Source organism: Cladophialophora yegresii, assembly GCF_000585515.1.
Source record: "Cladophialophora yegresii CBS 114405 chromosome Unknown aczIN-supercont1.5, whole genome shotgun sequence".
Taxonomy (NCBI): domain Eukaryota; kingdom Fungi; phylum Ascomycota; class Eurotiomycetes; order Chaetothyriales; family Herpotrichiellaceae; genus Cladophialophora; species Cladophialophora yegresii.
This window is the reverse complement of record NW_006913049.1, coordinates 1,469,354-1,483,586: the sequence shown is the minus strand read 5'-3', so window position 1 is coordinate 1,483,586 and position 14,233 is coordinate 1,469,354. Positions and strand designations below refer to the sequence as shown.

At 53.3% G+C, this 14,233-nt stretch overlaps 5 protein-coding genes across 5 annotated transcripts; 3 read left to right on the top strand and 2 right to left on the bottom strand.

Annotated features, from left to right (window-relative positions):
- Positions 1–1,961: 1,961 nt before the first annotated feature.
- Positions 1,962–3,843, bottom strand: A1O7_07258 (uncharacterized protein; the record flags this gene model as incomplete). Its single annotated transcript, XM_007761258.1, has 5 exons — positions 1,962–3,125; positions 3,177–3,527; positions 3,580–3,660; positions 3,710–3,779; positions 3,833–3,843. The coding sequence occupies 5 exons, from the start codon at positions 3,841–3,843 to the stop codon at positions 1,962–1,964; spliced, it is 1,677 nt and encodes a 558-aa protein (XP_007759448.1).
- A 1,413-nt stretch (positions 3,844–5,256) lies between these two features.
- A1O7_07257 (uncharacterized protein) lies at positions 5,257–6,635 on the top strand (the record flags this gene model as incomplete). Its single annotated transcript, XM_007761257.1, has 4 exons — positions 5,257–5,396; positions 5,446–5,737; positions 5,792–6,199; positions 6,273–6,635. The coding sequence occupies 4 exons, from the start codon at positions 5,257–5,259 to the stop codon at positions 6,633–6,635; spliced, it is 1,203 nt and encodes a 400-aa protein (XP_007759447.1).
- Positions 6,636–8,007: 1,372 nt separating this feature from the next.
- A1O7_07256 (uncharacterized protein) lies at positions 8,008–8,967 on the top strand (the record flags this gene model as incomplete). The annotated part of the gene is made up of 1 exon (XM_007761256.1): positions 8,008–8,967. The coding sequence occupies one exon, from the start codon at positions 8,008–8,010 to the stop codon at positions 8,965–8,967; it is 960 nt and encodes a 319-aa protein (XP_007759446.1).
- Positions 8,968–10,331: 1,364 nt separating this feature from the next.
- A1O7_07255 (uncharacterized protein) lies at positions 10,332–11,245 on the top strand (the record flags this gene model as incomplete). Its single annotated transcript, XM_007761255.1, has 2 exons — positions 10,332–10,440; positions 10,638–11,245. 2 exons carry the CDS (start codon positions 10,332–10,334, stop codon positions 11,243–11,245), a joined length of 717 nt encoding a protein of 238 aa, XP_007759445.1.
- A 293-nt stretch (positions 11,246–11,538) lies between these two features.
- On the bottom strand, positions 11,539–12,389 carry A1O7_07254 (uncharacterized protein; the record flags this gene model as incomplete). The annotated part of the gene is made up of 2 exons (XM_007761254.1): positions 11,539–11,889; positions 11,952–12,389. 2 exons carry the CDS (start codon positions 12,387–12,389, stop codon positions 11,539–11,541), a joined length of 789 nt encoding a protein of 262 aa, XP_007759444.1.
- Between the last annotated feature and the right edge of the window lie 1,844 nt (positions 12,390–14,233).

Below are 14,233 nucleotides of genomic sequence, written 5' to 3'. Positions count from 1 at the left end.
ACGAGGTTGTGTTAGCAATCGATCTAACAACATGCAGTACAACAGAAAGCGGACGAGGTGGGATGGGACATTGGAATCGGCGGAACGCAAAGATGGCCATGACGATAAGGGCGCCGCGACGACTGGGTCTGTTGGAGAAGCTACGTACCTTTTGGGGTAGGGATACAAAGGAAATCAAGAGAAAGGAAACTCGGCAAGATAATGCACAGCGGTTAGATAGCAAAAGGTGTTGACTCTATAGTGGCAGACCGTCGAATGCAAGCGAGAAAGGAGTTTGTATTGGGAGCGAAGTGTTTTTGCGCTGGTCTGCGGCAGGAACTCGACCATGGAAAAGCAGGAACCACACCTGCCCTAAGGACGTGGCTCTCACCGATCACAGATCACGAGTCACGCCTTTCGGGTTTGATGATGCACGTCTGCCACACTGGGAACCTCAGGCTCCATGGTCACTGGCTTATTGCCCGTCACCGCCCCTGCGGGCGAGAAGACAGCTAGGCTTACGTAGGAATGGTTGCGTCCCTATACTCACGATGCGGGCTCAGCGGGGTACGGTCACGTTCTCATACAGTACGTGATTCCCGTGCCTTACGAACAAATTTGCGCGTCTCTTGCGAGTCAGAAGACAAGCAGCAAAAAGCAAATCTGATGCCGTTGGGTCATCGCATCCGGTTAGCCCCGGGGTCAGATGAAAGAATTGCCCCCGGCGTCATTGGTGGCATTGTGGGTGGGCCTTGGCTCAGGAACTGCGGAATGTGGCCACTCAACTTCAAGAACCATTCCCACCAGATGACGTGGTGCATGGCTTGTTGTCGCGATCGTTGTCAACCACTGCTCGATCGATCGCAGATGAAAGTTCGCATTTCTTCTTCATAAGGCTGGTCTGTGCTTTTTCCTCCAACAGTCGGAAGTGATAAAGAAGCTGCCAAAGCCTCAGCACTTTCAATGCCTCGAAGAACGCTCGATAGAGAGCAAGACGCCGAGGCAAAGGTGCCGATATGGCTTTGGCAAAGTTTGGCGGCAACTTGCTCGATGCCCATGTTCCTCCGAATCTGCAGGTACGAGTACCTCGGGTAACTTCGTTGTCCCGTTCTAATTGACGACCTTGCAAATGGCGTGTCCCGAGGGACATTGCCGCGAGAACAATCCCCGGCTCTATCGACTTGAGAATGGGTTTGGCTTCCCCAGAACAACACGCGATAGGAGGGCAGAAGTACCGTGTAAATAGGTGACATGTCAGGGACATGGCAAGACTTGCGGCAGCCTCTGTGCCGCAAAGCACAAACAGATTCATGAGGTTTGAGACGTGCCGTCCCAACAAGCACGAATTCCAGGATCTCACACTGTGGCCCCTCGATGAAGCGCTTGAAGCATCAGACCCGCAGTGGACCTCGACAGGTTTGTGACCAGGTTGGATCGATGAGCCATTTGCGCTTGCTCCACATGTTTCAGAAGGGAGGGTTCCCCGGCTAAGGTGGCATACGAGGTACTGTGGTAGATACTTCATGCAGCATCAAGTACGAGTCCCCCAGTACCCCTCGAGATAGCTGACCCCTCATACTTTCCTCCTCAATTGTCTAGCGTCTAATTACTCCGTATAACTCAGCTAATCATCTCGATCTTTTGGTGCTTCCCAGCTCGTACTAGCCTCCCCCGCATTTTCATCTGTTGCATGGCTCGGTCCAGGCCATAGTGTGTATACGAGCATCAGGTACAGGAAGCCTGAAGGCTGTGACTCGATGGCGTGACCGCAAAATTTTTTCGTAGTGACTGCAGAAGTCTTTGCTGGTTTTCGCTGAGAAAGACGGTCGTTCTGTCTTGGCCCTTGTTCCGGGTTCCCATCTAGTCTAGCATCTATGTACCTGGAAGGTCGGCTGCTTCATCCCCGTGGAAATGACCTGCTCTACGCGGCAACCAAAGGGAAATATGTCCAAGGTCAAAGACGGAACTGTCACCACATCTCTTCACCATTGACGATTCAGGACTCGAGAATTTCCGTCTTTCATTGCGGTCGCGGTCCGGCTGCTCGCATTGAGGGCCTCCTTTCCACTGGTCTCGACCCGGCCTCCCAGCTCAGTCTTCCCGCCAGTCATCCGTCTTCCAACAACCACACTGCCGTTCGTCTTCTGCTTGCCGAACAGCTGTGCTCCGTCCACCAGTCGTCTCTCCGTATTCTGCCGACCGTTGACAAAGTCAGGGTAGTTGAGGGTCAGTTCTACTGAACCATTGACGAGGTGGTCGACTGCCTCGACACCAAGCATGAATGAGTGGTCCTGGTTGCCGACCTCGTACTTCCAAGAACCAAAACGGCCACGGCTCCAGATACCCTTTTCCTGTAGGTAAGGCAACATCTGTTTGAGGGCCCCGTCACGCTCTAAGCTCGGAGTCGGATAGCCGTGATCGAAGCGACGGTGGTAGGTTGAAACAATTTCGTCCTCGGGCTTGAGCATTTCGGTATTGACAAGACCTTGGATACAATCTTTGAGGAGGGTCTCCTGGTTGACAGGCTTCATACTGGATTCGGAGACTTCCAGCATGATTGACCAGTACGGGCCTTCTTTGGCCTGCATGCTCTGTCTTCGAGATCCGTTCGCCAACTGTAATGTGGGGAGCTTGACATCCTTCTGTGGCTGGTTGTAAGGGGAGTAGTTGGAGAAGATGGTCGCTCGGTAGAAGGGGCAATCATCCTCAGGGAAGTAGAGCCAGCATTTGTCGCCAATCCGTTCGGGCCGCGAACCTCTGATACCCACACCAATGACGTGGGTGCTGCTGTAGAACAATTCCTTCGAGAGGCCGATGAGTTTTTCATCCTTCATAGCTTCGGCTAAGGAGTCGATGGCCATGGTGCTGACGAGTCGTTCGTAGCGGATAGTGGTGCCATCCTCCATTAGCACCTGCTGCTTGTCTGCATCGACTGCCTTCACGGTTCCCTTCTTGCCGAATCGCTTCTTCTCGTCTGGAATGGTCTTCGCCACGGCGATCCAGATGCCGCCAGTACCGTCCCGGGCAGGGAATCTGAAGGTGGCGTTGGGTCCCCAGTTGCCAGCGACCTTATTTAGAATAACATTCTTGGTCACAGCCTTCAAATTCGGAGCAGCTACGCGTTCGCCTAGCCATTCTGCTTGCATCTGCGCCGTTGATCAGAAATGCGGTATAGGCGATTTCCAAAGTCAACTCACCTTCGTGGTTGGTACAGCCCAAACCTTGAAATTGTAAGGTCTCATAAAGATGTCGCAAATACCAACGCCTTGATTCCGCACAAGCCACTCGTCGAAGTTTTTGGGCTTCGTGTTCGCTACTCTTGCCTCCATGGCAGCATCGATCAAGCCGTCCATGCAAACCACTTGATCCTCCTTAGGCAGCATAGAGATATTGTTCTGGAAGGGATATGGGACCCATAGCCCTTTGCAGCGGACGTAGGATATTCTCTGATGTGTATACCAGTCGTCTTCGCTCGGGAGAGCCTCGTCGATGCAGTCGTCGAAATATTTGTAGTGGGAGAAGATGACGTGTCCGCCGACATCGTACAGCTGACTTGCAGTTAGCCATGCCAGCTTGGACACCGCGCATAATGGCACACACAAATCCTTCCTTGGTCACGTCGGTAGAGGCAAGACCTCCGGGAATCTCATTCGAGTCGACTATCATCCACGAGGGTCCATTCTAGAAGGTGGTTAGCTATTGAATCTCAGTCGGCGCATGAAGTACACACAATCTGATTGAGTCTTTTCGCAGCGCCCAAACCAGTTGGGCCAGCGCCAATCACCAGGATATCGACTGAACTGTATGATCCATGTTAATTGCGGTGAGGGGCGGATTTCGACGAGGCGCATACATGTCAGGCATTCTGGGCAAGCTTTCTGGGTGCAATGCAGTGTATGAATGAGGAGACAAGATGAGGTGCAGCAGGACTGTCTGCGCAACACCAAATGGCGACGCTGAATAGTTACAGAGGAACGTGGTGAAAGAGACGAGTGTTCAAACGCCGCAGACGTCTTAACAGCATCCGCGCCCGCCAGAAAAAGTTGACCACCGCTTCACACTTTGCAGACGCGGCGCAGGGTCTTGGCAGGGGACGATCTCCCCACTAACCCAGCCTTCACAATCCTTTGTGTCAGGACTATCCGGAGTAGATCCATGCAGGTTTCACGCAGCTTACACAGTACACAGTACACAATAGGGCATAAATAGCACCCACCTGAAGGCAGCGGACTGAAGAACACAGTGGCAGTAGCGTGGGATGTGCTGATGTGGGATTAGCATCAGGTATCGCAGCCTTGCATCCAGGGGCTGGCATGACCGTGAATAGCGGACCAGACTACTGGGTGATTTCAACCTTTCCCGTCCTGCAATCCAATGCCGTCCAATACCTCTGGCCATGTGTCCGTCACGCTGTGTGTTCTGGCCGGGTCGTATGAGTATGGAGTAACAGTCGCTAGTGTCTGAGTACTATGTAGATAACGAGCGGCGTGGCACACTGGTAAACTCGGTGTGGTCAATGACGGTTTGATTCACCGCGGCTCCATTCAACTCGGACGTGCGCGGGAAATGTCATCCGTATGAGGGTCACGGCTGCGCGCCCACCACCATCTGTGCTGCCAAAATATTGGCCGATGACAGTTTGCGGACCTTGTAATTCTCGGCCAATAGTGAATGGACATAGTGACGTCCAAACACCCGAGTCCGGTTGTGTCTACTCGTGTCTGCTGTCAGCCTCTTACCACAGTAGAGTACAACCCACCAGGGGGAATAAACACTTGGGAATGGCCAAAGATAGATATCAAGAACACGGGTGAACGCGCGTGCTGCGATTGGCTGTCTCAGCGTCATGATCAGGTCGATTGGCGAAAAGTGGCGATGCTATGGAGATTAGGCAGTTTTAGGGCACGGCTCACCCCAGCGGAAATCTCAGGAGAATTTTTGCCTTTGCGGATTTGCTGAGTGAATCGTGGTGGCCACTGCTTGCTGCACTTTAACCTTTTTCGCGCTTGTCCCCGATAGTGAGTTGGCTGTCTGCGTCTGGTCGAGCACCATCACATATTTCGAATTCGCCTGTCTAGCCTGTGGCGCGCTCTCGTTTTTCCCCTTTGTACTGCGTTGGATATCTTGACAGTCCTGGCGACCTTCAAAAGTCCCAACGGCGTGTCCAAGTTGTTAAAGCCAAAGACCTTTTCGCGGTCATCAGGTCCATTCTCCTTTCAGGATTTCCTCACCCACTCTCGTCCCCGGTCACCCCAACTGCTACCGACCTCCGCCACCATGGCGGAAGCCGAGAAGAAAGTGCGCGTGTCTGGCGAACAAGCTAGAGTAGAGCCAGCGGCGTCTTCTGCTTCAATACTGCCGACCACAGAGAAACCTCAACCACCGAAGCCTTCATTGCACCCAGCATTTTACGTGGTGTACGTCGCCTATGTTCTGAGGGGGGGCCACCAGCTGACGATGTCGCAGTACATGGATCGGCTTCAGCGGAGGTGTCATCTTGTTCAACAAGTGGCTACTAGACACACTGGGATTCAAATTTCCCATTACTCTGACGGCATGGCATATGATGTTTGCCACGTTCATGACCCAGCTTCTAGCGCGAACTACTACCCTCCTTGATGGCCGCAAGACGGTCAAGATGACCGGCAAGGTCTACCTTCGAGCTATCCTCCCCATTGGATTCTTCTTCAGCTTGAGCTTGATCTGCGGAAACAAAGCGTACCTCTATCTGAGCGTTGCCTTCATCCAGATGCTGAAAGTGAGTGGAAATTCAAATGATAAGAGAATGAGCGGATATTGACATAATGGACAGGCCTGCATGCCGGTCGCGGTTCTTCTGACTACGTGGGCAATGGGCGTGGCGCCTCCGAGTCTGAAGACATTGGGGAACGTCTCCTTCATTGTCGTCGGCGTGGTCATTGCGTCCTACGGCTCGATCGAGTTCAATCTGACAGGCTTCTTGTATCAAGCCGGTGGTATTACGTTCGAAGCCACCCGACTAGTGCTTGTTCAACGCCTTCTCAGCTCAGCGGAATACAAGATGGATCCACTGGTCTCACTCTACTACTTTGCGCCTGTGTGCGCGGTCATGAACGGTCTGACAGCCCTGGTCGTTGAGGTGCCCGGCATGAGCATGAAGAATGTCTATGACGTTGGTATCTTCACGCTGGTGGCTAATGCAATGGTCGCCTTCCTTCTCAATGTCTCTGTCGTCTTCCTGGTAAGTTGAGACCATCCGAAGCCACATCTCTCTATACTTGCTGTGTGATGTCCTCTTTTCTAACAGAGAATAGATTGGCAAAACTTCCTCGCTTGTGCTCACACTGTGCGGAATTCTCAAGGACATCCTTCTGGTCGCCGCTTCAATGATGATCTGGGGCACGCCTGTCACAAACCTGCAATTCTTCGGATATTCGATTGCCCTGGGAGGTATGCTCTATTACAGACTGGGTGCTGAGCAGCTCAAAGGATATCTGCAGCAAGCAGGCCGTTCTTGGTCCGAGTTTGGCGTCCAGAGACCCGCAATGCGCAAAGCGCTTGTCTTCGGGTTGGTCCTTGTGACCATCTTCCTGCTACTGGGTGGTTTGGCTCCGACATATGCACCAGCGCAGACGAAGAATCTGAAGGACATCTTCAGCACGGGGCTCGGCTCGTGAACGACCTTTCAGATTGCAGGAAATTTTTGATCCACAGGAGGGCCTCTCACCAGCTGGGACCGACTTTGTACAAGGGATTTGCAAACCCGCAGCACATAGACATTGCAGCTTGTTACGACATTCAACGCACAGTCACGGAGTTTTGGGTCCGCATGGCAAATGTTCGAACAGATTGCAGTTATACTGAGCTGTTGCGCCGTCAGCGGAGTTCTGTGGGAAGCTGTACAGCAGGTCACATACTACTAATCATGTTGCTTTGGACATTGCCATAGCGTACGAGGCTTTTCGTAAAGAACTGAGAGAGCTGTGCGATAACCATGTGGCAATCACGTATCCTGTGCTATGCTCAAAAATGCGCTGCAGTGCCGTACGTATTTAGGTAGACGAGGTGGCTTGCGACAGACTGCGTCAGGGCACTGTCAGCGGCTCGCGGCATGTTAGACCGTCTCTTCCCCACACTTCGTGGAAGTCTTGCCCACAACATTATCTTGTCCGTCTTAGGATGAACGCCTCGAAGAGCTCCATTCTCCATAATACACATGCGGGCCTTACTACAGGCTGGCCAGTGGCCAGTCAGACAGTCAGATGTGGATTGGCACCCTCGGGACGAATGCCAGGCAAGAGCCTGCAAAGTGTGCAGCTGGACCCTGACTTGGCCTTCAAAGTCCAGTGGATGTCGCCTTACAGGTCCGATTTTCAGTCATGGTCTGCCTTTGATTCGTGTCCCTCAAACCCGCTGTGGATCGGATACCGCAAAATGTGCTTGCTTATGCAGATGCCATGCAGCTCACGCCTCAATCGACTCGTTCCAATGGGCTTTGCCCGATCACTGTTGCGTTCCTGGCAATCCCTGTGCTTTGCCTCGAGGCTTTACTGCTTCGAGGCAGTCTCCATCGCCAAAAGGCAGCCCGAATTCTGTGCAGCGTTGCCCGTTGCCGTGAAGCCGCCGCTCAGACCTCGCATCCCAGGATCCACCACGTACAGCACACCTGGATCAAGGTTACGACTTGCTCTGACAAGGAATCATGTCAACCGCAAGGTCCCCAGATTCTCGCTTTTCGTTGCGGTTCTCAGCTTGCGACTTTTGCCTCATTCTGGTCCAGCCCTCCTCCCTCAAATATCTTCCTTCGTCCTGATCCAGCCTATCCTCTGTTGACTACTCCGTACTTTGCCTTCACTTTACTGCCCTCCTATGCCTCTGGTCTTTACCCTCGTTCGCCACCTCATCGAGGCTTTACTTGAACTTGCATTCACGTCGTCGCATGCCTAGATTCAGTCGTCAGCTGTAGCCGTCAAAACTGCCAACCCCAATTTTCGAATTTATTTCACTTTGCATTGGATTGGTCGCATTGCTCTGAACGGCGTTGTAAACATGTCATTTGTTCCTCTGGATCAGCAACAGCTACCGACTCCTTCAGACACGCCCAGGGCTATGGACCAGGACGAGCCTTCGCCTGCCTCATATGCCAACCACTCAACAACCTACACCCCGGTTGACACCATGACGCCCATTTCGACAAATCCATCACGGAAGCGATCGCGCGATGAGACTGCATTTGATGCCGAAATGGACGGCTCGTATTTTGGTTCAGTCTCAACTCCAGCACCCATACCAGAAGAGGAACCAATCTACGGTGAGGGCATGGTGCTGCTCAATCCCAAGACGGGTTTGTCAGTTTCTGCAGAGAGCCAAACAGGAACCTGGTTTGAAGAGAAGGCAGACGAGACGGCACTCCGAGAAGAAATTGCTGCCTCGTATACTCGCCCAAAAATGCCAACCAGCCGAAAGTCTGTCAGACTGTCTCAGACATCGATTCGCCTGCCCATTGATACTGGTATCGCCTCGGCGCCAGCCAGCCCACCAAAAACAGCCGTCGAGCGACCAGAATTTGATGAGGCGACTATCGCGCTAGGTATCGGATGGAGCAAGATGGAGTCCGAGAGCGAGTCTCTCCAGACTGCGGCGAGAGGCTGGGCAAGGTATATCGACAACCACTATTCGAGAGATATCCATGGAGCGCAACTTTTACTGAGAAACGCCGGCCTTGATGCCTATCTTGTCGGATGCCAAGAGGGTTTCTTCCTCTTCTCCGACAGTTTATTAGAGGGAAAGCTTGTTGGCAGAACTTGGGAGACATGTCTTCAGAACCTGAGATCTCAACCCATGGTCTTTGAGGGTGACGAGGTCCTGCGAGCCGAGAGAACGCCAGGGCCGGAAGCTGTTCAAACACAACTTCCCCAGCAATCTAAGATGGAAAATTGGGCTGATCATCATCGATTCGAGAGTCCCCAGCCGGCCGCTGTTCCCGGTGGAGGGATGGATCTCGACTGAGTGAACGTTCCGTTGCGGGCGCGACCTCACAAATCGGCAGTGATGTAGACCGCCATCTCCTCGACACGACGGCCATGACCTCTGATCACCACTCATCAGTTGGGGGTGGTGCTCGAAAAGAGATGGCGCAGTTCCAAGCACCGGGGACTCCATTTGCAGGTAATCGGAGTGGCCTGGACTGCGAACCAGGACTGTCTGGCCTTTGCAACGGAACAAGAAGGGTCAGCTGGGGCGGGTTTGGCACTGCTTGTGCCGGATCATGCTGCTGGCTACAGACTTTACGCCATTGCGAGGCAACCATAACCGACCAAAAACAATCAGGGCTCGCTACACGTGCGCTGCTTACCACCTTGTGGGCCACTGATGAAGACGGCTAAGAAACTTACGCTGCAGCCTCACGCAAGCATACTAAGGGCGACGCATTTGTCGACTAGTATCTATCCAAGGACACGTTCCATCTCGGATACCTCTGAGTCACCATTTTGCACATCGGCCACAGCAGGGCTCCCATCACCACTTTTCACCTAATCCCAAGTTTTGCCCCCGCCCCCAGGTCTTTGCCACTTGAAGCTGAGACACCGTTTGTCGCCTCGCCCACCGGTTGGAGGCACAGCGTGATACAGTTGAGAGGGAACAAACACTGGCGGCGCGAGACGCTAGGTTGCACGCATGGGTCCACGTCGAGGTGAAGGAGTCAGGCACGGTGGAGGAGAAAGAGAAGTGAAGGCGCACGGTTGCGATCCATCAAGGGCATCTTGAAGGGTTGGGCTGGGAGGGTGGAGCCAGTTTACATACGCTCGACGTAGAGTGCAAGGGCACGAGAACAGACGGTCGTGAAGAGATGAAGTGAGATCATCAGGGACATGAAGACATGGAGGCCTCGGTACCCAAAAGGCACTGGGTCACTGCGAGTTCTGTAATCACATACATTAAACCGTCAACTTATGCGTACACATGACGGGTAGGAAACGAGGAAAACGAGCTGTGACGCACGTTACCTGTACCCTGTTCAGTAAGGGTAGCCGGCTCAGTTATAGAACAGATGTCATAAACGGAAGAGTCTTCGATCGCAATACTGACACTGGCGGGTGTCGTGTCAGCCTTTCGTGCCGTCAAAGGTAGAGTGCATTCAAATGCCTGAATGAATGGACGTACAGTTATGCTGCCTCGGGGATTACTGTCCTGCATTCGACCTCAGATGTACGGAGTACGGAGTACTTATCTGTCACCAGACGAGCCTCTAGCCATCGGCAGCTGTTCAGGCTCGGAGGTTCTTCCCTCCGTTCCACTCAGTCCGCCCATCAGCCACCAGGTCTGTGAGATCAAGCAGGCTTGTTTTTCCTCTCCCTCTAGCCAGCCACACGATGCCTGAGCTGGCGATCACCTCCAGACTCTCAGAAGACGACTGGCATAATGTCACAGATCCCAAGAAGAGGAAGAAAATCCAGGACAAGCTGGCTCAGCGAGCGAGACGTGAGTGTCCTTTACCACCGTGTCTCATCCTGACTGTGCTGCTCAGTCCACACTGTCGGAATGCCTGTGTAGTAGCTTCCCTCACAAGTGGCGTGTCTGTTGCTCATTCGACGAAGCAAAGGATGGATCTCACCTTATACCAGCCGGCGGATGTGTTACCGGTGCAGACGATGCTGATTGATCGTGCTCACCGACAGGAAAACGCCTCCGCGAAGGAAGACAAATTCCACAGCCGACGAGCCAACAAGGTCAAGAGAAGGCTAGCCATGCCAGCAACATGAATGCTTACCAATATGATGCGTTCGGCTCGAATGCTCCTGTTGACCTTCCCAATCGTCTCGATCTGATGCCACGCCTCGAGGAGCTTACTATTGCTCCACCATTGTGTCGAAAATGCTCATCTCAAATTACAGCCGCTGGACCGGCTCTCGATATTGGCTATGAACCTTGTCCTTCCATGACCGTCATCTCTGCTATGTACATCAACGGCGCCATCATAGGTCTCAAGAGCTGCACGGTTATCCCGCAGACGTCGTCACCCACGGGCCCGGACGTTCCGATATCCTTACAGCCCACCTTTCTCCAGCTGACCACTATACATCAGCCGGGCATTGATCGTTTCCCGTTTCCCAAGATGCGGGACAACATGATCAGTATGCACACCATGATTGACGAGGAGGATTTTACCCACGATCTGTGTACTCGACCGAGTTTCACCATTTCGCCCGGCATGGCTCCATGGGATCCTAAGGCCTGGAAGATCGAGACATATTTCGCTGCTAAGTGGGGTTTTCTGTTTTATTGATCCTTCCCAAAATCCACACGCACCATGTCGATACCTCTTTAACCATGAGATTACATTTTATCCGACGTGCCGGACCCCTCTGCGATTTAACTCAGTGCCTTAAAAGCTCCGATGGGCGACATCTTGCATATATCCAAAGACTGCTACTTCATCAGTCGCCTCACCTTGGCGATATCAGCATTCTATGTCATCATAGCTTACTAGATGCAGGACCGGCAATAGCAAGTGCAAGACTTTTATGAATCCCTCTGGGGCGAAGCATTCAACCGACAGTCCAGGATTGACGATTTCGCTCAGTATTTTGCAGCAACCTTCAGGATCCAATCCGCAACCTCCTCCGGGTATCGAACCAGAGGACAATGATCCCGTGGAATGCTGGTGACATCGACCTTGCGGCCACTCTCTCTTTCAATCATGTCTATACCTGCTCTCTGTATGGCTGGCGGAATAACTAGGTCCTTTTCGCAGACCAGATACGACACGTCAACGTCCTTGTATCCAGCGTGGGTCAACTCATTCACGAAGCTGATGGCGGAATGCTGAGGGAACTTGTTGACCCAGGCTGTTCCTTCTTCCAGTGGAAGGTCCGAGAACGAAAGAGCAGCCGATGCTTCGGGTGGGTCATGGATCATCCAGCCGTCTTCCTGTTTTCCCGACCGTTAGCCCTCGCGAGCAGTGAGAGCGCCTTCAGTGGACTTGCCTTGACCGTCAAGTTGATCTGAGTCTCGGGTGGAACAGTTGCTAGCACGTCCTTTGCTGTCTGGCCCAGAGCCGGCGTCAGGCACGTCAGATAGGCGATGCTCACGATTCCGCCCGGCTTTCCCGCCTCCTGCCTCTCTTTCTTGCTGAGCCCTTTCGTGCTTTGAGACGCTGGTACACCACCATAGGAGTGAGGCACGAGAATCACGTCTTTACCTTCATCGGCGAGCTTTTCGGCTTCTCCCGCAATATACGCGGCGTCGTCGTACATTGTTGGCGGCGCTCCTGGCCGAGGCTGACGAGCCGAAAGGCCGACCGTCGGCTTGTGCAGACCCCGAATGTCATAGCCTTTTGCACGAACTAGTTCGAAGACCGGCTCATAGAATTCCGGAAGGGCGAAAGAGCCAGGAATGAGAAGAATGGATGGTTTGGAAGTAGAGCCCATGGTCGATGATTCGCCAAGAGAACAGCGCTGGACGGTGTACCACTGTTCAAGTCGATGCTGCAACGGACCTACCGATCTTATATGCTTCCCGAACTATACTCAGTTCCTCCGAGCGGACGAGTTCGTCCATATGCCGCCATCGCCGTCGCTAAGGCCCGTGCTTAATTCTGACCTTGGAAACTCACACCACAGTCGAATGCAGATAGTCAGAGGCTTCTGACCGTCAGAAATGCGGGGCTGCCTGCGTCTGAGCACTGGAGCGACCAATGAGGGGACCGTTGAGCGGGTATGTGATTTCACCTGTTCATTATGGCTCGCCGTGCTCAGCTCCAGGCGTCCGAAATGGTTACGAACGGTATGGCTGTGCTTTCAAATCCCACGACAGTTGCGCGCATCAAATCGTCCAAAGCGATGACTGGTCACTTCGAGGACTCCACGCCGAGCAGCACTGTACCCAGCAATGTACCCTGCATCATGGAATATGGCCCTGGGTATTGAAGGCTACCCCGACTTGGGCAACCGGAGTCGACGGAGGATCGAATCTGTGATGGTCATCTCGCTTGGAATCTCCTAAGATCTCGCCAGACAGAGAGTGTCCATGTCAGAGCTATTGCTCCCCACCAACACTTCGGTTCTCGCGTTGACTCCTCGGCGCGAGGATGTGCTGCAAATGATCTTCGAATCTGCATCGCTCCACGACCGCAAGCAGCTTCGCCATCGGTTAACCCTGCTGGGTACAAGGATGTTGACGTGCCGTATCTAGTCTGCGAAAGGCCATGGTTATTCCGCCAGCGATCCAGAGAGAACATATTGCTTGTTCCTATCCCAAGGAAGACCCGAGTCCCTCCAAATATCCGTCGTCTATGATCCCACCCCGCTCTATACATCTAGACAGGCGACAACGAAGACTATCGCATCCAAGGGAAGCATAACCTCGAGGGCGGGTACGATGGTGGCAAGAATCCCGAGCACATTCCAAGGACGACTGTTCCGGCAAGGTATACCGACGAGTACTCGATGCTCAAGGCCCCGCAGAAGGTGGTTTCGCAGGCAGTTCATCATCCAAATTAGTCTAGGGGAGATGGGGCCGCGATATGGGGTTCGACAATTGGCGACATCCATCAGTCGCATGGCAAGTTTCCCAGGCTGGCAGCCTCGCTCTTACCCTGCGCATACGCGGTAATCCTCGTGGCTCTGCCCTGCCACCAACGCTGGACACACAGTGAATCATACGTAGCTGATGTCCTATCTCAGTAGGCATGGCTCGAGAGGCCAATATCAATGACCATCCCATCCCGACACTTTCGGCCCCTTCGTCACTGACCTTGGCACCGGAGCGCCGTTTCGACCACGACAACTCACATAGATACAAGGGCTCACCGTTGTCATGGACCATGGTGAACTACTCCCGCGTCATGAAGCCGAGTTTCTATTGCGATCAAGCCATCCGTGAAGCCCGTGCTCATCGGTGTGAGCGGCACGTTTCATGAGTGGACGTGCAGCCATTCTGATCCCAGGGTTGCGATCAACGACAAGACGTACGTTGTGTGGGTATCGAATTCAAGCACTGACGACGCGGAAGCGGACCTCATTGTCAGGGTGGTGAATGATCAGGACATGGAAGGACTTTATTCACACAATGACACGAAAAACCCTTGCGACCCACGCCAATGAGACGATGAAGGCCGCGGAAAGGATGCCAAATTCCGCGTTAGAGCGAGCAGAAGTCAAGCGGAACACTGGGGACACGGCTCGCCATTCCGTCCGCACCTCCCTCGTTTGGTGATTCGGTGGACGCGGCGCCGGCTTCGATGAGCAAGCTCGATCTTCCTGCTCTGGGAGTC